Below are 21252 nucleotides of genomic sequence, written 5' to 3'. Positions count from 1 at the left end.
TTCATACATTAAATCGTGAATTACACTTATTTTGTCTCCCACCTATAATCCTCGAAAACAACTCCATTATGCCCACCACTGCAAGTTTCTATTTAAAGAATACCCTTTTTAACTACATACCTTTATGACTATATTATATTTACTAATTGAATAATTTAGTAAGGAATGAAAGAGGGTGTACTATAATATAAAAAGACTGTCTTTACTATATACGAAAACAATGCCTATAATTCCTTTCGAATACGGAACTTTAATCAAGCTGCTTCTATCCCTCTTTTGGTAATTAAATATGCGATTTGTCCAGGTTTAGCGAAGGTGGAATACACCACTTTCATCGTCCTTTTAACTTGCCAGAAGCTTGCCGAATCACTTCCCTTATAAAGATGAGCCTCACCTCTTTGAATTATTGTTGAAGCCTTGAAAGATTTTTGAAGTAATATACGTGTTGAAACGTGATTGGACCAAGTTAAACCAAGATTGGGGACACGATAGTCAAATTTTCGTTTTTTATTCTGTTGATTAAGAAGGCTTAATGGATGTCGCCCCAAGGTTCTATTTTCAGTTATGGGGTGGTTCTTGTTTTGCGAAGAAAATTCATAACCCCGGTCATTGACGGTGTTCATAACTCTCTCGATTAGCATATAATCTTCATCGTCTGAGAGAATTTCATCGTTATTGGAGTTTGCTCCAAGCAGCGAATTCATCTGCCGATAAAGGATGGTTGAGTTTTTCCAGCCAACTAACCAGCCTAACTGGTAATCGTAATCAGTTACATATGCCTTATGTGCCGCTGAACTATTCGTCAATGGTTTATCCCCAACTTGGTTAGCTACTACGACGGATAATGAATAATCGTGTGCCAGTATTTGAAGCTTTTCTGCCATCCTATCCAAATAATTTTTATTTTCTTGCGATTCTCTGAAGGACTTATTCTGAAGCTCCACTCTCAAATGATGAGAAATTGAATCTATTATGACCAATTTTATGGAACCCTTAGATCTCTCTAATAAGATAGGTAACTGAACATTGATTATATGTTCTTGATTTATCAAGTCGTTACAGCTAACCGTAAAAATATTGGACTGTGTGATACCTAATTTTTCATAAGCGGGCCTAGACGATAGCATACTTTCCAATCTCTGAGTTGGTAAATCACCTTCTGTGGTAATGTATACACATTTCCCGCCAAGGCCCCCTGCAGATTCAGAAAGTTGGACACTTAGGGCCAGCTGCATGAGTAGTTGAGATTTACCGGTAGAGCTCTCTCCGAATATTTCTGTAATGCCATGTGTGAAAATTCCTCCACCTAACAATTCATCCATAGCTACATCAGCGGTTGTGAAACACTTAGGACCGTCATCTGGGCTGATAGAGTTATTTTCACATATTTCTAAATACTTTTCATTATATTCATGAACAAGGAATTGCTGAAACCTAAAAACCTCATTTATTGACCTCTGTATGAGCCTTGCCAATTCCTTCGGAGTGAGTGTTAAAAAATCTACGACGCAGACGCCATTCTGCTTTACTGCATCCAAAAGATAGAAAAATTCTTCATCATAAAGGAGTTTACTTTCCGGCAATTCATCGTAAAGGTCCATATACGTATTGTCAAATTTTATTGATAATGCCCTAGATATGAATTTACACTTGAAAATGGTGAATTCCTAATGATTGTTTATCATTACTATTTTTTTGAATTCAACGCGAAAAGCCGAAGATTAACCAGCATAGACCATTTAATCTTTGAATTCTCTTATTACTTAGAAGATAACGTGTGAGAGGAAATGAATAAAGGAAGAATATATTTATTAGTATATAGGCAATTAGGCTAACTAAGAAGTCATTGTCCGTATAAACCCTCGAATGGCTTTTTCTTGGAACGAGTTGAAAGCGTTACGATGAATAGACTGTTCTGTACGCCGGTACAATCAACTCTTAACCGTAAATCAATGGTATGTTCCTGCTATAATACACAACTCGGAATATTCACGACTTCCAAAAAAGAGAAAACTTCTGCACTTTATTTTTTCTTGAGCATTTTCATAACTATTTTCAATACTATGGCTCATGCGATCATAAGTTCATTAAACAAAAAATCACCTACTTATTTTCGCTCTTGCTGGTGCACTACTGACGTCAAGAGAAGACGATTCAACGGTGGGAGAATGCTGCTCGTTGCGATTACTCTGACCATTAACGAAGTTATTCATCGTAGGTCTTAGCAGATTCAAGTCGAATTCACTTTCACTGGGAATTCGTACAACGGCAGCCACTGGGCGCTGTAAATCTTTATCAGCCGAGCTAGCTTGGTCTTCCGATAAGGGCGGCGGTGCTAAATATTCTGTTTTACCATTAGGATGGAACTCTCCCCGTTCGTCATAAAACCCTAAATCATTCTCATTTGCCGTTTCTGTATATTCAGGAACATAGTCTTCAACGCAACGCTGTGTGCCATTGTAATCTCTCTCGGACTGTCTGTAGGTAGGCGGAGTTAACCAAGCGGTTCCCCTAATGGGAGCTTGGCCCATAATTCGTCTTCTTCTATTCACTTTTGCAGTTGAAAATAAAAGTATAAGAAGTGCAACTATGAAAAAAATAAAAAAAATCCATCTTCCCCATCTCCATGAGGAAGAGCTAAACGGATCATCATCTGTAATGGCTTCTCCATTGCCATTATTATCATCCTCTCTTTTATATATTAGCAGATCGATCTGCTCCCGTAATATCATTTCGAAAGCTATGCTACCTGTTCTGCTAAGCTTCCTTCAGCTTTCTTGCGAGCCAAGGAATGTCTTCCAAATCAACTCCTCCTTTATTACGTCAAAAAATTCTATAGAATTCGATTCTTTTTAGTAATTTTAAAGGAGTAGCGGGAAAAACAAAATAAAAAGGCAGAAACATGAAAGTTGAGAAATGGGGCAGAGTACCGTTACCCAGCATACTGTTTAGAGATTATTAAGCTAACCTACATGCAATAACAATATTGTGCCGTTTAGTTGTTCTGACTAGTGCAGTAATTACTTGAACCCTCTAATCCTTTTTATATCTATTCATATGTGTGATTTCACAATGCTACATAAGTGTTTTTTATATAATTAGAGAGCAACTTTTCCTTCACAGTAGATAAAAATATATATGCACGCTGTAAAGGAAAATTACATTAGGAACAAAAAATCTAGACGCAAGTAACAAGCGAATTGAACCTAAGCCTTTTTGTTGATTTCTTGAGCTTTTTCAAATTCTTCTTTAAATTTATCAGCATTTTCTTTACTGCCAAATCTGATAGCAAATGTGAAAGCTTCTGCTTCGCCTTCTGCAATATCAGCTGTACAAGCATAGACCCAGGATCTATCAGAACCAACGTTAGGTTTCAAAGTGTACTCTGGAGCGATGATGTGGTTAGCACAAATCTTTAAAGTCTTGTCTCTTCTCATCAATATTCTGACCTTGTTGGTTTTCTTGTTCTTCAAGAACTTGCAGTCACCAGTACCTCTTTCTTTCCATTCCTTAGCATCTGCATCAAATCTGAAAAGCTTAGCCCTCACCTTGTAAAGAACTTCTTCGTCTTCTTCCATTGTCTTAACGTCTACCTTTTCCAAGTGGACCACTGGTTCAAAATGGACATCTGGTGATTCTGGAGCATCCTCACCTTCCTTCTTGGTTTCCTCCTTGGTATCTTCTTCGTCTTCCTTGGTTTCTGGCTTTTCGGCCTTCTTACCACCAAACATAGAGAAGACAGCAGAGGATGGTGGCTTTGGAGCAGCCTCTTCCTTCTTGTCAACGACGGGTTTCTTATCTTCGCTAGACATTCTTTATCTACAGTAGTATATATCTTTTTGCTTTAACTTCAAATAAAACAAGACCTTTCTTCTTTTCCAATTTGAATATCAATTCCACCATCAGATTTAGTTTCTGTTTCATTTTTTTATTTTTTTTTTGTTTTGTTTCTTGCTTTTCCGCGTTCTTCCCGCTGGGCGGAAAAAAGAAAGGAAAAAAGAAACGACGGGGCATCGTGTAGGACGAAGCCCCTTATCCCCTAGTTACTGAAGAAGGCCACCAAATCTTAAGTTTGAAAGAGCAATACTTATATAAGGCTATATATAGACTGGTTCACGGTGGTGTTGATATGAACCTTGTGCGATCACCGATTTACGGGATTTTTCACAAGCGAAGTACAAGATTGGTCTAAAAAGATCGCAAAACATTAGCTAGCAATTTCCCCCTATCGTTTTCCATAAAGCAAATATTATAATATTGAGAAGAAAATTATATATTACCTGATTTCAGAACTAACTGCATTAGATTTTAAGGAGATTATTAGATATAAGAACGCCTGATAAAATAAAAAAAAAATCATCTCAAAGAAAAAACATACTAAAATGAGTCAAGTTAATACGAGCCAAGGACCAGTGGCTCAAGGCCGTCAAAGGAGATTGTCGTCACTAAGTGAGTTCAATGATCCATTTTCGAATGCGGAAGTCTACTACGGCCCTCCAACAGATCCAAGAAAGCAGAAGCAGGCAAAGCCCGCTAAGATTAATCGTACGAGGACTATGAGTGTTTTCGATAATGTATCTCCTTTCAAGAAAACTGGTTTTGGTAAACTTCAACAGACTAGGCGTGGTTCTGAGGATGATACCTATTCAAGCAGTCAAGGTAACCGTCGTTTCTTCATCGAAGATGTTGATAAAACACTCAATGAACTTCTGGCTGCTGAGGATACCGATAAGAATTATCAGATCACCATAGAGGATACCGGTCCAAAAGTCTTGAAGGTCGGTACCGCAAACTCTTACGGCTATAAGCATATTAATATTAGGGGTACATATATGTTATCTAATTTGTTGCAGGAATTGACCATTGCAAAGAGTTTCGGCAGACACCAAATCTTCTTAGATGAAGCTCGTATAAACGAAAATCCTGTCAACAGATTATCGAGATTGATAAACACCCAGTTTTGGAACTCTCTAACCAGAAGAGTTGATCTGAACAATGTGGGTGAAATTGCTAAAGATACCAAGATTGATACGCCGGGGGCAAAAAACCCTAGAATTTATGTTCCTTATGATTGTCCAGAACAATACGAATTTTATGTTCAAGCTTCTCAAATGCATCCATCTTTGAAATTAGAAGTTGAATATTTACCAAAAAAAATAACCGCAGAATACGTCAAATCTGTCAATGATACGCCCGGTTTACTAGCATTAGCTATGGAAGAGCATTTCAATCCTTCTACTGGTGAAAAAACTCTCATTGGTTACCCTTATGCTGTTCCTGGTGGTAGATTCAATGAATTATATGGTTGGGATTCCTACATGATGGCATTAGGTCTCTTAGAAGCCAACAAGACTGATGTTGCAAGGGGTATGGTAGAGCATTTTATTTTCGAGATCAATCACTATGGCAAAATATTGAATGCTAACAGAAGCTACTATCTATGCAGATCACAACCTCCATTCTTAACTGAAATGGCCTTAGTAGTATTCAAAAAACTTGGTGGTAAGAGTAATCCCGATGCTGTGGATTTGTTGAAAAGAGCTTTTAAAGCCAGCATAAAAGAGTATAAAACTGTTTGGACCGCATCTCCAAGGCTTGATCCAGAAACAGGTTTATCCAGATACCATCCTAATGGTCTCGGTATTCCTCCAGAAACTGAAAGTGATCACTTCGATACCGTTTTACTACCATATGCATCGAAACACGGCGTTACATTGGATGAATTTAAGCAACTTTACAACGATGGTAAGATAAAGGAGCCTAAATTGGATGAATTTTTCCTTCACGACCGTGGCGTTAGAGAATCTGGACATGACACCACATACAGATTTGAAGGCGTATGTGCCTACTTGGCCACTATTGATCTGAACTCCCTTCTTTACAAATATGAGATTGATATTGCAAACTTTATAAAGGAATTCTGCGATGATAAATATGAAGATCCTTTGGACCATTCAACAACAACTTCAGATACGTGGAAAGAAATGGCTAAAATCAGACAGGAAAAGATTACGAAATATATGTGGGATGATGAGTCGGGCTTTTTCTTCGACTATAACACAAAGATCAAACATAGAACGTCATACGAATCGGCAACTACATTTTGGGCCTTATGGGCTGGACTTGCAACGAAGGAGCAAGCGCAGAAAATGGTGGACAAAGCATTACCTAAGTTGGAGATGCTTGGAGGTTTAGCGGCTTGTACAGAACGTTCTAGAGGCCCAATTTCTATTTCGAGACCGATTAGGCAATGGGACTATCCATTCGGTTGGGCACCTCATCAAATTCTTGCTTGGGAAGGTCTTCGTTCTTATGGTTATTTAACTGTGACGAATAGGCTAGCTTACAGATGGCTTTTCATGATGACAAAGGCTTTTGTTGATTATAATGGTATTGTAGTTGAAAAATATGATGTCACAAGAGGGACAGATCCTCACCGTGTCGAAGCGGAATACGGTAATCAAGGTGCTGACTTTAAAGGTGCCGCTACTGAAGGCTTTGGATGGGTCAATGCCAGTTATATTCTTGGTTTGAAGTACATGAACAGTCACGCAAGAAGAGCGCTTGGTGCTTGCATTCCACCAATATCATTCTTTAGCAGTTTAAGACCTCAAGAAAGAAACCTTTATGGACTATAGTTCAAATAATATATATACTTCAGGTGTAGCTTCCTGGGTAGCTAAATCCTCTTTATATCCGCAAATAGATAATTCTAAATCATGGAGGTTCATCTACAATTTCATACTTCTGATTATTATGATTTTATGTAAATTAAATGAAACCAATGCTAGTCTCGAAGTTCACTGGCATAAAAATTGTGATGATAGAATCAGAAAGCGGGGTAGAAAAACTTGAGCATACACGTATACCCCATATTCTCCGTGAATGTATGTATGTCACGTGGCGCCCGTCATTTGGCTGCCTCTGCAGCGTGCCTTTTTCAGGAACAGTAAATAATATTTCTTTTTATTGATCTTTTTTTTCTGTTCGGAAATCAAATACTACTAAAAGATTGATTTTTTATAAGAACATTATAAATATATTTTTTTCATTATATTAATTCTAAAAATAAAATATTTAAAATTATAACATGTGATCCATAATCCAATTTTCACAAAGCTGCTGCTTGAGACTCAAACATAATTTAAATCTAATAAATGCTGCTTATATGTATGTAGATGTGTACTTCTCACAGAAAAAAATAAGTAATTACTTAAGAGCTTCTCTTACCGATAAACAGTATTGCAGGATTGGTTTTTTTTCGAAAGATATTACGGACTTTATGAGGCAGATTTGTATATTGCGTGTATGTATCACAGCAAATGCGCGCATATATTCCGAAATTTTTGCGCGATGTTTTTACGCACTTGATATTTTCTTATATGGTGGAATGGCATATATATAGTCAATGAAAAATGTTAAAAACCTTGCTAGTAGTGCTTTGCGGTAATTGTTTTGTGAGAATATTACTACCTACATAAGTTATAAAGTCAATAGTAAGGTCCGATACTTGATTGTGAAAACACCGCATCAAGCGTTTCAATGCTGACTTGCCAACATGTCAACAACTATATTGATCACCGATATTAGGACCTCCACACCCACTAGCAATATGACAATAAATTCAAGATATTCTTCATGAGAATGGCCCAGCTGTTCCTTCAGCATTTGAAGAAGATCTGAAATGACCTCTAGTCTTTGGTTTAAAAGTGAAACGCGCTGATTAATCTCCAAGTAACCTCTTGTTGCTTGGTATATGGGTTCTAATTGTGGTTCTGACCACATAATCTCAGGAGAGTCTAGAACTGATCCATGCAGATTGATATTTATCCTCAAAATGAACAGCTCCCCTATACTTTTCATTATATCTTCTTTGCTCATAGAAACCTTCCCACTGTATGCAATTTCTTGCGGTATGTCCTGAGTATCTTCAATAGTATTATCTACTAGCTCTTCGAAGAGTGAAATTTTTACGCTTTGAGCAATTGCGTGAGATATAGAGAGTTTTACCATGTAATTTGAACCATCTCTCAAGGTAATGAAATCGTTATATATCCTCGGTTGGTAACTTTTTGTGACATAATAATTAAACTCTTCAACTTGAATATCTTCTTCTGCCAATTTTTCTTTTTCGAACCTCTCTATATCGTTTAAAAATGCCTTTTCTTCTCTTTCAGTAAACCCCCACATAACAACCACACCATATTCAAAGATAAACAGATCTGGGTGCTTGTCACTAACAATAATTTCACCACCCTCATCGTCTAACCTAATGACATCTTCATGCTCAAATCTTTTGTCTCCCCTCCAATCGTTGTAAATAAAAGGGGTGTACAAGCATTCATCAAATAACTTAGGATGAGTGTGGTGTAACTTTCGACAGTCCTTTAACCACCTTATCAGCTCTTTCATATTGTAACTGCTAGCGGTACAATATGCAGTGGATCTGGGGAGCAAATGTCTGTGAGCTTTTCCTAACTTTTCAGCATCTCTTCTAGCAGGCTTATCTTTTATTCTATTTACTTGGGAATATACCTCCTGATTCTTTAAATCTGAAAGTCTTTCGCCATCTCTTTGGAATGGTTCTTCTGGTAGAAGTTTTAGTTTCTGTGCTGTGCGTGATGTTCTTTGAGCACCTGCCCCTGTACGACTTTGCTTGCTTATCGGATTGATCATGGCACTTCCTGTATATGCTGCTCTAGACTTTCTTGTATCTTGCGGGGTGGGTATGTACTTTTTCTGGACCATTGATGGTTTACTGTTATTTGACGTTTGCAGGTCATTATCAAGCAATGCCTGGCGTTCCGGTTGATCATTATTACTATCTACCATGATTAAATAAATATTAAATATATTTAAAACCGTAATTTAAGTTGAATAGCCGTTGAGCCAATTTGTTTAGCTGTAATTACAGTGATAGTTGCCGAAGAAATAATTTTATGGTTACTTGGTATATTTTCATGCTAAGAGAAATCTTGTGCACGAAAGCGGACAAGGTATTGTCAGCAGTTTTTCGCCCTAAATCGCATTATCAAACTGAAAAAACAAGAATACACCAGTAAAGCAAAAGGAGCCGACGGTTCTCCATTTTCCTTAAAAAAAGATTTTCTTCTGAGAAAGGAAGGATTTCAATTAATATATAAGGAAATGGTTACCACGCACATTAATATCAAATCGTTCTAGGGCTAGAATTGGATGAGAAGCAGCCACGATATAGGTGATAATAGCACATAAGAAATGTCAGTTGAAGAAAAAAAACACAGACTTGAAGAGTTGAAAGATCAGAATGTGGTACTTGGACTTGCAATCCAAAGGTCAAGACTTTCGGTAAAAAGACTCAAATTAGAGTACGGTGTTTTACTGGAGAGGTTGGAATCTAGGATAGAACTTGATCCTGAATTAAATTGCGAGGATCCATTGCCGACCCTGGCCTCATTCAAACAGGAACTGTTGACGAAACCGTTTCGAAAATCGAAAACCAAAAGACATAAAGTAAAGGAAAGAGATCCAAATATGCCTAAGAGGCCCACAAATGCTTATTTATTGTATTGCGAAATGAACAAAGAAAGAATTAGGCAGAATGGTTCTTTGGACGTAACAAGAGATCTGGCGGAAGGCTGGAAAAATCTTAATGAACAGGATAGGAAACCGTACTATAAGCTTTATAGTGAGGACAGAGAAAGGTACCAGATGGAAATGGAAATATATAATAAAAAAATATCTAATGTAGATGCAGACGATGACAAGGAAGAAAACGAACAGAAGATAAAAAACAACGAGGACGGATCATCTACTAGAGTGGATGAATCCAAAGGAGGTGAAGACGGAACTTTAATTTCCTCTAACTGAAAGTTCAAAATTTCCTCATTTTCTTTTCTTTCTTTGAGAATATCGTAAGACGTTCAAGGCGCTTTATCCCGGAGATCGTTGAACTTTAGTGTGTTGTATATTAGATTAAGAGTTGGGCCTTTCACGAGTGCATAATGTTTCCTCTGGCAACTAATATGCCAAAGTTAATAAAAAGGAAGATCGTTTGGCCTGGAAAACCTTCTAGATGTGGTTTTATTACCAGGGTTGTATAAGATTATGTAAGTTGGTCAGTATATAGCACTTACAATGGACCTTTCTTTCAATGCCAAGGCTTATATGAAAAAACTTCAGCTGCACCGGTGCACATAAATGCACAAATGCAAATATCAGTAGTTAAAATAACAATCTGAATGTGCGTCTTATTTGACAACGCAAACCTTAGATTAAATTCTGTTGTATACACCAAGTCTGTAGAGTCGCCAAAATTATCCTGCCTTATGATTACTAGTGGCTCTATTGCATTAATTCGTGTCTATCGTAATTTGTGAATATTTATATTAAATATTGACAACATTATATATCAAAGTCCTTGATCTATGTATGCATCAGCTTATACCAGCTGCAAAAAAATCTGCTTAGGAAAGCAAGGTTTCAAGCGTGAATAAACCTTTCAAATAAAGCAGGTTTGGCGTCTATTTTAATATTGCCGAACGTTTCTGTTTGACCCAAATCAATACATCCTTCTGTAGCAAGTGATAAAATATCGAAAAACCCCTTACTGGCTTCTCTTTTGGTAATATTTTCTAGTTCTGTATCTGCTTGACTTTTCAGTACATCTGTGAATATTACTTCATTTTCTTCGGTTAGTTTTTTCCTTAAAATCTTCGCCATTTGAACAATAGCCTTAGAAGCGACCTCACCGGAAGCAAGACGAACCTTTTCAGTTTGGGTAGTGGTCTCACTTCCCGTCTTCGTTCCTGCAACACCATCTTCAGGAAAAGGAGCCTCATTCAAGTCGGCGTCAATTGGCACGAAGTCCGACATGTTATCAGTCAGTTCATTGAATGATTCGTTGTTTGTTCCCGCGTTGCTAATCACGTCGTCGCTAAGATTAAGCGATACGTTTAACTCAGGCTCTTCGATTGGGCCCTCTGGTCTGTTTTTAATTTTTCTTTTCTTTAGGGAGTCATACGATAAGAAGTTCTTAAGAATTAAATCCGGTAAATAAGACATACTTCCAGCCATTTCACTCCATAATCTTTTAGTTGTAGAATTGGCGGACTGGGAAATTAATAAGTTGTTTGGTCCTTCCTCTTTGTATGTGTTGGAGGAAACTGAGCTCTCTGACTTTTCTGTTTCCTCATCGATTTGGATGTTTCTGGTATTCAGTAACTTTGGGTTTCTTCTTGTGCTTTTTTGCTTTGGTTGTGATTCTGTCATGACATCGGCTGCCATATCTATATCGCCCATAGGCGTTTCTTTTTCTATATCCAGATCAAATCCAAAATCTGTAGGTTCCTCAGACATAATTGATTCACCAAGCCTTCTTCCTTGTTCAACAGAGTTATCGTCATCATCGTTGTTATGGCCATTTTTTTCGGTAATCCCCAGGTCCCAATCAACAGTTCCGGCATCATCAAGAGGGAAATCATCATCTTGTATGTAATTTTCGTGTGCACCAAAGCTGCGCGAGCTTTGTCTTGTTCCTTCTTCCCAAGATTTTGAAGTTATCGGGCCTTCTTCGATGTCAAAATCAAGGTCCATACCAGACAAATTATGCTCGAAATCTTCATCTGGACTGAATCGTCTGCCAACTTCAAGTGAGGTATCCCAAGGAGCAGCCCCCTGAACTTTTCTTTCCATTGAGTTCTCCTGCGCCATTAAGCCTGCTGGTATGGTGGTATCATCTAAGAACTCTAGCCCTGGTGTGACTAAAACTTCTCTTTCTGTAACCGCATCCTCTAGCATCAATTGATGAACCCTCGTGACAGTATTTAGTCTGCTTACTGTGGTGTTCATCTTCTGATTTGTTCTAAATAGCATGCTAATTTTTGTTAATGTGTCTTTTATATCCGTAAGTAGGAAAGTGGCCTGTTTGGAATATACACGTACGATGCCTTGAAGTAATTCCCCTGATGTTCGTAGAGTTATGTATTCATTATCCCCTGATTCGTCATCACAGCCAGAAGCTTTTGCAATTTCTTTTGCTGATTCAGCAATGTGAGTTTGGATAACGGAGCCTCTCGGTATATTTGACATATTCGAAGCAAGCCATATTTGAGCTAGCGGACCCTTATTGGTAGCGAGTCTTAAAACAGTAAGACGTTGAGGATTTTCTGTAACCATTGTTTTATTTTCTGTAAAGCAGTCTTCAATTGAATTGTTTTTTATTTGACCTGTCCTTTTCCTGTTGTGGATTTTCTTTATATTGGAATAGTTATTATATTTTCACGATAATATAAAAAAAAATTAGCAATTAAAGCAATAATAATAGCAAACAGAATGCTTTTTCGGCACCTTCTATATATATACATATATATATAAAACATATTAATGAACATTGGTTCTGCTAATATTGATACTGTATATATGTATGCAAGAATCGTAACGTAGGAAAGACGCGATTTTTTTCGACGCGTCCTTCCTCGAGTTATTTGTTTAGTTTAATTTTTCAAACGCGAAAATCTTGAATTTCTTTTTCAATCCGTGGTAAACGCGTTTGAAAAACATAGGCAGTGGGAAGTGTCTCCTTTAAGAGGTCTACAGGCTGCTTTTACTTTATAAATCTCATTCACATGAATGCCCGATAATTTTTTTTCTATTTTGTGGTTAGGTAACTGGGATTTAACATCACCATCAATAGAGCACCTAATGAGCTTCCCTTCCTAATCAAAGTGTCTCATCATGGAAGCCTCCTCAACGTATCTTGTTCGCGTACTTTTATAACCTGATATTTTGTTGTCGGATTCAGGTTCCCTCCCCTAGCGATGATTTAGCGTGAGAGAAATTTTTCAAACTTAAATAGCTGGTGTAATCACTGACCGGAATATGGGGAAACACTGGTTTGGTTAGAACATCGATGTTTTTTAATAATTTTTAAAAATAAAACGCTGGCAGTAACATTTTGCTTCGATAAAAGGACTAAACATAAATAGAGAAAACATATAGAAGTGAAAGCTTCTCAAAATAAAAAACAATGAATTTTTAAGTAGGACCCAAAATACAAGATTCGAAAAATAGTTAAAAAAAAAAGTTATTTTCCAAGTCTGCTAGCTATGAAAAGTACATGCCAATGTTTTCGTCTTTGTTTTCGTGTTTTCTTGAATATAAAATAATAAATTTTTTTCTGTATATACGCTAATAAATGGTCTCCCTGTATACTTAAGACATCAACCAAAATGAAAGCTTGAATTCGAGTAGAACAAGCAATAAATTTTGCGCATTCAAGCAAGCTGCTTGCTAATATTTAAAAAAAAGTGGACTTTTCTCTTCAAGTTCTGGAATGCGTATAATAAGAACGCTATTTTAATACAGATTGTAAATCTTCTAAAACTTCTACTTGAATTGCAGCTTCTGCAGCTTCCCTGGCATCAGATGAACTAGCGTTTTTCTTGGCTTCTGTTAACAAATTTTTTAAATTTTCCTGTGAAAAGGACTCCAATGGGAAAGCTTCAATCGCAGTCACACATAATTGCGAATCCGGTTGAACAGTCGCAAAACCACCTGATATAAAGAATTTCTTAGAATTAGAGCCTTCCATAACTTCAACGACACCTGGTAGCAATTGCTCGACAGTGGGAACATGATTGGCCAGTACACCAATACGTCCTGATTTAGCAGGTAGATTTACTTGAGTTACTTCGGAGCCGCTATATAAAGTTTCATGTGGTAGGGCAAACTGTAATTTCAAACCTGATGTTGCGGCAGCAGCTTCCGCATATGAACGCTTAGCAACGAAATTCAATGATCTTGAACTTTTGCCAACAATTGAACGTAACATTTTCCTATCCTCACGGCCACAGTTATACTTTCACAATCCGGTTTAAGTTGTTTTAGTGGTGAGTGTATAATACCTTCACTGAATCTACTATTTAATTTAACATAAACTTCAACAATGATGAGGCGGCCCCTTCCTAGGCGACTTCACAATGCGCTTTGATTGGCCGGGGCATGCACTGCCGTTGAAGGTGATTATAAGCAGTGAGCGAGATGAATAATATACAAAACGTCTATTATTGCTAATTTCCAGCAACAATATTTATGTGAAAACATTGATGTTTGAAGTTTGTAGTCTTTTTTACTATTTTCTTTCATTTAGATTATATACAAGTATCTTTACGAAAAGAAGAGAGCCTACCTATCCAATAATATACCAAGCATGGCTCACCTATTTTCAGTGTAGTATATAAAGATAAATAGGCTAACAGCTAATGGACAGAAACCTCCTAGTTGTGTATCGCATACCTTGAGGATTTTTAAAAGTATTAAATGTTATGTTTATACTGTTTTTCTTTCCGGGGAAATAACGTTTTAATGCAGTAATTAGACTATTACCCGCTTATCGTGGGAAAAGTTAAATGATTTCAATGACAATAAGAAATTTCAAAACTGGATAAAGAGAGGTGCTATCAGAATTTCAACCGGTGTCCAGTCTAAAGCAACTTTAAACGGTCAGACAGATTCCCCCAAATAAACCGGCCACCGGAAAGTAATGGTATTGCAAAACAGCCCAGCTTCTTCTGCCCACACAACCAATTCCTCAGAACGCGGAAGCAATACCAAGACAATGACGTATAAAAATAAGCTTACTGTTTGCTTCGATGACATCTTAAAAGTTGGAGCGGAAATGATGATGCAACAGCAGTTAAAGAATGTACAACTAGACTCTTATCTCATCAACGGTTTCAGTCAATCTCAGCAAAGATTATTGAAAGAGAAAGTTAAATTATTTCATGGAATTCTGGATGATTTAGAAACTTCTTTGAGTCAGAGTTCCTCATATTTAGAGACTCTTACTGCAATCGGAAAAGAAAAGGAAAAAGAAAGAGAGGAAGCTGAAAAAAAGAGAGCTGAACAAGAAAATTTGAGGAAGGTTAAAGAACAAGAAGAATTAAAAAAGCGGCAAGAACTCGAAGAAGCCTCTCAACAGCAACAGCGCCAGCAAAATTCAAAGGAAAAGAACGGCCTTGGCTTAAACTTCGCCGCAACTGCTTCTGCGAACACAATGAATGCCAATGATTCCAGACAGAATTATCAAGAACTTGGATCTCTTCAATCATCTAATCAAACACCACAAATTGAAAACACGAATGCAGCCAGCAACGGCACCACGTTCTCTCCGTTGACTACAATGCGAAGCCAAGGCCAGCAGGGCCAACCTTCGGATGCGATGTTTAATGATTTAAATTCCATGGATATTTCGATGTTTTCAGGACTTGACAGTACTGGTTTTGACTCAACGGCCTTCAGTTCCACGGTGGACGGAACGAAAGGCTTTGACGATAACAACTTAGGTAACAACTACAATGGCATAAGTATTTCCTCTATTGAGAACAACACAAAGAATAATACCGATAGCATCAAAAATGGCAAGGATAACAACAGCAAGAATAACGACAAGGACAAAGACAAAGACAACAACAACAACGAAACAAACAACAGCAACAATAACAATAACAACAATAACGATAACGACAACGATGAGGAGAGCAAGAACAATGACAGTAACGGCAACGATAACAACGACAGCGACAGTAATAACAAGAACAATAGTAGCACTAGCGGCAATGGTAACGACAACATAGTTAACAATGATTTACAAACAACTGTTGTTCCCAATCCTGGAGATAACCCACCTCCAGCTGACAACGGTGAAGAATATTTGACATTAAATGACTTTAACGACCTCAATATCGACTGGTCGACCACTGGAGATAATGGTGAATTAGATCTCAGTGGCTTCAATATATAGCTTCGCTTCGCTATCGATATATACTGAATTGTACATCGTGCCACACATTCTTTTTCGTGAATTTTATCGGTATATACATGAAAGATTATGTTCTCCAGTGTAAAATTTGAAATACTATCACACTAAAACCGTATTTATCATGTGAGAGATAAATGCAGAATAGATTTGGTACGTTTATACATATACATACACATACATATTGCATACCTCAATGGTCTATGCATAATTTTGCGCGTTTTATGACAGGTCCTTCTTAAAGAAAGACAACCATGACCGTCACATTATCTGTCGTGCCATTTTCCAAAGCATATCTAACCAAGACCTTTGCAGCTTCGTTAGGTTCAGTAATATCCTTGATTAATTCACATGCATCTTGATCATCAATAACATCCCATAATCCGTCGCATGCTAAGATTAAAAATTTGTCCTCAGAAGTTATTTCCACGCTTGTTGTAAATGGGCTTCCCACCACTAAACTATCAAAAAATTTATCACCTAACGATCTCGTTACTGCCAGCATACCATTTACACGGCTCTTCATTATCAGACCACCTGCTTGTTCAACTCTTTGCATCTCCAAAGTGTCAGATGCCTTATGATCGTAAGTCAATCTTATGCTGTTCCCATTTCTAAACAATACTATTCGAGAATCACCCACATTTGCCGTATATAACTTTCTTTGATGTTGGGCTAAGTCCATTGAATCATGAGAAACTGAATCTGGCAGCTCCCAACGTAGTACACAAACAGCAGCGGTACATCCACTATTTCCTAAAAGTTTTGTATTAATTTCTTCGTCAATGGTAAGGAATGATTCGTTCAATACATCTCTAACGTCTCGTGTTTCATCTGCTAAAATGTTTTGTTCTATAATTGTATGAAGATGCTTACCACACCATTTTGAAGCCTGAATCCCAGCATGCCCATCAAATACCGCGAAATACCCCCAATCTAATCTTGATGCAAAATTTTTAACATAAGTGTGAACGTCTTCCATTGTCCTACGAAACTTCGAGTTTTTATTTTCCGCCACGCCTACTCTATAAGTTATGTCATATGACGTTTCCGGTCCTTCTGGGATTTCAGAATGATTGTTCATTATAATTAATTTCAAAAGATGAATGCAGCGCCTAAATGGTGTATATGAAGTAAGAATGTCCAAAAATTCGTATACTTGATATAGAATAAAATTCAACTCACCTTTTAATCGGTAATACTACCTATTTTGTTTATTTCAACGTTAATGGAAATAAATTTCCACTTGCTTCAACTAGCAAAACTTGTTGTGTTTGGGATCTGTTAATGAAAAGGAACTTCGATAGAATTTTGAGGTAACTTTGAGAGCTCTTTAGGACGAACAAAATGACCACAACGACACGAATAAATATCTTCTACTTTGATTCAATCTGCAAATATAGAACTTGTCTTTCAAGTGTTAGTATACTATAAAATTAGGACAGGAATTCCTCTTTAGATGCGTCCACCAGTTTCTTTTCCTTCGTAGTTAGAATTCGCGAAGGCTCCGACGCCCTACCTATACTAGTTAAGTTTCCGAAACAAATATTGCACGTGACACAAAATGTACACATATTAAACTTTGTTGAAGCATGACTTATATACGTAAATCTATTACAGAAAAATGTAAATGCGCATATCACAAGTATAAACCTTCTAGATTTTCCTCAACTTTATTTTTCATGACTCTCTCCTTAGCTTGCTTGAAATCCTCTGCTGTAACTTGCATTCTTCTTTCTCTAAGGGCTAATAAACCTGCTTCCGTACACATTGCCTGAATATCAGCGCCTGACAAATCATCCTTTGTTGTTACTAAAGTTTCAAGATTAACGTCCTCACTTAAATTCATCTTAGAAGTGTGAATTCCTAAAATTTTCTTCTTAGTACTTAGATCAGGGTTCTCAAATAAGATCTTACGATCAATTCTCCCAGGCCTAATCAATGCTGGATCAAGAGTCTCGATTTTGTTAGTGGCCATAATCACCTTCACATCCCCTCTGTCATCGAACCCGTCCAGCTGGTTCAACAGTTCCAGCATGGTTCTCTGAATTTCTCTTTCACCACCACTATTCGAGTCGTACCTCTTGGTACCAATGGCGTCTATTTCATCAATAAATACAATACTTGGTGCATTCTCACCTGCCACTTTGAAAATTTGCCTACATAACCTGGGACCATCTCCCAAATATTTCTGAATCAACTCTGAGCCGACAATCCTTAAGAATGTAGCGGATGTCTGGTTTGCAACAGCCTTTGCTAGCAATGTCTTACCTGTACCAGGAGCACCATAAAGAATCACACCCTTGGGAGGTTTGATACCCATTTCTTCATACAATTCGGGGTGTGTTAACGGTAACTCTACAGACTCTTTTATTTCTTGAATTTGAGATTCTAAACCACCAATATCACTATATGACTCCGTTGGTGACTTATCCATTTTCATGACCGAAACCATTGGATCAGCGTCATCTTGTAAAACACCTACGATAGACATGGTTTTATGATGCAATAACACAGAACATCCAGGTTCTAATAACTCTTTATCGACAAAGGATAAGATAGATACGTAATAATCAGGCATAGTTGGGCTTGTTACTATCGCATGATCGTCGTCTATAATTTCTTCAAGAGTTCCAATGCTCAATGGATTCCCGCGTATTTCTTCCAATTGTTTCTTTTCCTCCTCCTGCTTTTTCTCAAAAGGTTTTAAAATTTCAGAGTTAGAGACGAATTCTTCTTCTAATAACAAATGGTCTTTGATTCGTTCCATCCTTAGGAGCTTTAATTTACAGCGGGTACTTGGATATATGTTGGGTAATTTTTCAGCTGTAGCTGGTCCTCCTTTTCTTTTTTTACGACCAAATTTTGATTGAACGGGAGGTTCATATTTGGGTTTCTGATTAGATCCCTTCTTCTTCTTTTTGTCTTGTCCAGATGATACACCTTGTCCCATTTTATTTTCTATTGCAAATGCTGTATCTTTTTTTTAACCTGGATTGACTGCGAATTGAACACTAATACGCCTCATATTCTTATATTCACATAGAACTTTCTTGTAGGTAGCAGAGAAGAGACATTTGCCACCGGAGGAAAACCATCACACATTTGTTACCCGGAATTTTGTAATATTAAGAAATAAAAAACGACAACTGCAGGACTCGAACCTGCGCGGGCAAAGCCCAAAAGATTTCTAATCTTTCGCCTTAACCACTCGGCCAAGTTGCCTTGATAATGGTTAAAGTGTCATGTGGCGAAATTGCTTATACAAGTGTTAAAGGAGCTTCAGATCTAAACTTAATCTTGTTCCTCTTCTATTTCTATATATCACATCTTGGATTGTAGTTTCCTAGAGTGCTAGTATTTATATATGTTGGAATAAAATTCTAATATCATCTATTTAGTATTATATTATAATATGCGGTGCAAGAGGATGGCATAAAGATTGAGAAACAGTCATCCAATCTAATGGAAGCTGAAATGCAAGGATTGATAATGTTATAGGATAATGAATGACAACATATAAAAGGAAAGAAAATAAATTAATATTTATTACGTAGAACTATCGATTCCCTTTTGTGGATCCCTATATCCTCGAGGAGAACTTCTAGTATATTCTGTATATCTAATATTATAGCCTTTAGTGACAATAGAATCCCAACGATTATCTAATTATTCACCCAAATCCACGGAGAGAACTATTATATTAAGTATACTCAATAATATTACCTAATCAAATGATGGAATCCCAACAATTTTCAGCAAATTCCTGCAATCACCACCACATAAAACAAAGAATATAAGAAATGGACAACATGCACACAGTACCATTTCTTTCTTTTTCAAAGTTGCAACGCTACTAATGCTTCCTTTAAGAATAGTTCTTTGGCGGCTAAGGGTGTGGACATAAACAATGGATCGAGCAGACTAAAAAAGAAAAGCCGACGGGGTTCCGGCGCCGTTCGTTAGAAAAGTAACACAAAATCTATAGTATACAATGGTGATCGATATCTCATTAACAAAATCAAATTGTTCTTGATACTTTCATTGCCCAAGAAAAACACCTGAAGCACTCTTGATGTCCATTCCCATAATCTTTCAGATCCTCCTAATTTTTCCGTATTTTGGTAAATATTACTGTCTACCTATTGAAGAGGACGATGATAAATCAGGAAAAGAAATCGAACAAATTTTGGACAGTAACATCGAGTCATTAGGACTACTGCTTAATACAATAACCTTATCCTCGAACTTTACTACAGGCGATCCTGAACTAGATTCGCTCTTCCAAGATGATTTAATCCCCGAGTTATATAGTGTTTTAGATGATTTGTAATGCCATATGTGTATATACGAAAGGTACACATAATAAATACTGCGACACTGTTAATATCTTCGACCGCAGTTCACTAGATGTAAATTTAGTAACGTCCATCTATACTGTCACATTTGTAATTTTGAATAGAAAAAATTTACAGCCTTCGGCGCTTATTTCTTTTATTAAAAGCTTTCCACCATTGAGTACGTTCTCAGCAGGTAAAGAAACGCTAAATTTCTTTTCTCCACCTGATTGCCTATTGTAATATATGATAATTCGGAAAAGAATGATGATTGCGCTAAGCTTTTACATTTTCTGTACACTATTATTCACCTCCCATACGTAATTGTTAAAAGATTGTTTATAAAAAAAAACCTGCTCAAAGATATAATAAAATACAGCATGAAAATATCGTTTCATTTATATGTTGAAGAAAGACGACCTGATGTATATTATATACAATAATCAAAACCGTATTTGAAACAACCACAATTAGTTTAAGCGCACCTGTACTTGCTACATGCGGTGTAAGAAGATGACAAAATATTGAGAAACAATCATCAAATTTAGTGGAAGCTGAGACGCAAGGATTGATAATGTAATAGCATAGTGAATTGACAAAGTATAAAAGGAAGGAAGATAGAGTAATATTATTATGTAAAAGTATCGATTCCCTTTTGTGGATTCTTATATTCTCGAGAACAACTTCTAGTATGTTCCGTATACCTAATATTATAGTCTTTATCAACAATGGAATCCCAACAATCATCAAATTATTCACAAGAATCTTAGTTATAGTATAGTTATTGATTATCTTCTGATTTGTGTTTTTTTACAACTTCCCAATTCTTCACAATTGATTTCATGCTATTTTAACTTTTGAAGATGGCTGCAGGTGCCATTCCGTAATATTAATATACCCGTTCATCCTTTTTTTTCTTGTCAAGGTGATACTGACGTGACACACCGCCGCCAGGTACTGCGACGTTTTCCGTTGAATGAAGCAATCCTCAATTAGCTGGCGATCTTCAATAGCATTCGCAGAAGCCGTTGATTAAAGCATAAGTTTTTACCAGAAAATTCAGTGGGCAATTACACATCAGCAAGCGTGCTAGTCTTTCCCACATTAAATAACCATGCC

General features: G+C 37.0%; 12 protein-coding genes and 1 non-coding gene across 13 annotated transcripts; 4 read left to right on the top strand and 9 right to left on the bottom strand.

The window, feature by feature from the left end:
- Positions 1–254: 254 nt before the first annotated feature.
- RAD57 (putative DNA-dependent ATPase RAD57) lies at positions 255–1601 on the bottom strand (the record flags this gene model as incomplete). The annotated part of the gene is made up of 1 exon (XM_033909369.1): positions 255–1601. The coding sequence occupies one exon, from the start codon at positions 1599–1601 to the stop codon at positions 255–257; it is 1347 nt and encodes a 448-aa protein (XP_033765260.1).
- Positions 1602–2099: 498 nt separating this feature from the next.
- On the bottom strand, positions 2100–2732 carry RCR2 (Rcr2p; the record flags this gene model as incomplete). Its single annotated transcript, XM_033909368.1, has 1 exon — positions 2100–2732. One exon carries the CDS (start codon positions 2730–2732, stop codon positions 2100–2102), a length of 633 nt encoding a protein of 210 aa, XP_033765259.1.
- A 474-nt stretch (positions 2733–3206) lies between these two features.
- On the bottom strand, positions 3207–3812 carry YRB1 (Ran GTPase-binding protein YRB1; the record flags this gene model as incomplete). Its single annotated transcript, XM_033909367.1, has 1 exon — positions 3207–3812. The coding sequence occupies one exon, from the start codon at positions 3810–3812 to the stop codon at positions 3207–3209; it is 606 nt and encodes a 201-aa protein (XP_033765258.1).
- Positions 3813–4382: 570 nt separating this feature from the next.
- NTH1 (alpha,alpha-trehalase NTH1) lies at positions 4383–6638 on the top strand (the record flags this gene model as incomplete). The annotated part of the gene is made up of 1 exon (XM_033909366.1): positions 4383–6638. The coding sequence occupies one exon, from the start codon at positions 4383–4385 to the stop codon at positions 6636–6638; it is 2256 nt and encodes a 751-aa protein (XP_033765257.1).
- Positions 6639–7539: 901 nt separating this feature from the next.
- RMD1 (Rmd1p) lies at positions 7540–8832 on the bottom strand (the record flags this gene model as incomplete). Its single annotated transcript, XM_033909365.1, has 1 exon — positions 7540–8832. One exon carries the CDS (start codon positions 8830–8832, stop codon positions 7540–7542), a length of 1293 nt encoding a protein of 430 aa, XP_033765256.1.
- Positions 8833–9237: 405 nt separating this feature from the next.
- Positions 9238–9849, top strand: NHP10 (Nhp10p; the record flags this gene model as incomplete). Its single annotated transcript, XM_033909364.1, has 1 exon — positions 9238–9849. The coding sequence occupies one exon, from the start codon at positions 9238–9240 to the stop codon at positions 9847–9849; it is 612 nt and encodes a 203-aa protein (XP_033765255.1).
- Positions 9850–10461: 612 nt separating this feature from the next.
- Positions 10462–12156, bottom strand: MCD1 (kleisin alpha; the record flags this gene model as incomplete). The annotated part of the gene is made up of 1 exon (XM_033909363.1): positions 10462–12156. One exon carries the CDS (start codon positions 12154–12156, stop codon positions 10462–10464), a length of 1695 nt encoding a protein of 564 aa, XP_033765254.1.
- A 1174-nt stretch (positions 12157–13330) lies between these two features.
- On the bottom strand, positions 13331–13810 carry ATP16 (F1F0 ATP synthase subunit delta; the record flags this gene model as incomplete). Its single annotated transcript, XM_033909362.1, has 1 exon — positions 13331–13810. The coding sequence occupies one exon, from the start codon at positions 13808–13810 to the stop codon at positions 13331–13333; it is 480 nt and encodes a 159-aa protein (XP_033765253.1).
- Positions 13811–14521: 711 nt separating this feature from the next.
- Positions 14522–15781, top strand: MED2 (Med2p; the record flags this gene model as incomplete). The annotated part of the gene is made up of 1 exon (XM_033909361.1): positions 14522–15781. One exon carries the CDS (start codon positions 14522–14524, stop codon positions 15779–15781), a length of 1260 nt encoding a protein of 419 aa, XP_033765252.1.
- A 253-nt stretch (positions 15782–16034) lies between these two features.
- On the bottom strand, positions 16035–16880 carry PTC1 (type 2C protein phosphatase PTC1; the record flags this gene model as incomplete). Its single annotated transcript, XM_033909360.1, has 1 exon — positions 16035–16880. The coding sequence occupies one exon, from the start codon at positions 16878–16880 to the stop codon at positions 16035–16037; it is 846 nt and encodes a 281-aa protein (XP_033765251.1).
- Positions 16881–17435: 555 nt separating this feature from the next.
- RPT2 (proteasome regulatory particle base subunit RPT2) lies at positions 17436–18749 on the bottom strand (the record flags this gene model as incomplete). The annotated part of the gene is made up of 1 exon (XM_033909359.1): positions 17436–18749. The coding sequence occupies one exon, from the start codon at positions 18747–18749 to the stop codon at positions 17436–17438; it is 1314 nt and encodes a 437-aa protein (XP_033765250.1).
- Positions 18750–18939: 190 nt separating this feature from the next.
- Positions 18940–19021, bottom strand: SPAR_Dtrna5S. The gene has a single exon. It is a non-coding gene; the product is annotated as a tRNA-Ser (tRNA).
- An 850-nt stretch (positions 19022–19871) lies between these two features.
- SPAR_D02160 (uncharacterized protein) lies at positions 19872–20129 on the top strand (the record flags this gene model as incomplete). The annotated part of the gene is made up of 1 exon (XM_033909358.1): positions 19872–20129. The coding sequence occupies one exon, from the start codon at positions 19872–19874 to the stop codon at positions 20127–20129; it is 258 nt and encodes an 85-aa protein (XP_033765249.1).
- Positions 20130–21252: the final 1123 nt, after the last annotated feature.

The sequence above is a fragment of the Saccharomyces paradoxus genome, chromosome IV (genome assembly GCF_002079055.1).
Source record: "Saccharomyces paradoxus chromosome IV, complete sequence".
NCBI lineage: Eukaryota > Fungi > Ascomycota > Saccharomycetes > Saccharomycetales > Saccharomycetaceae > Saccharomyces > Saccharomyces paradoxus.
Note: the sequence above shows the minus strand (reverse complement) of the source record. Positions and strands in the feature narration are given on the sequence as shown.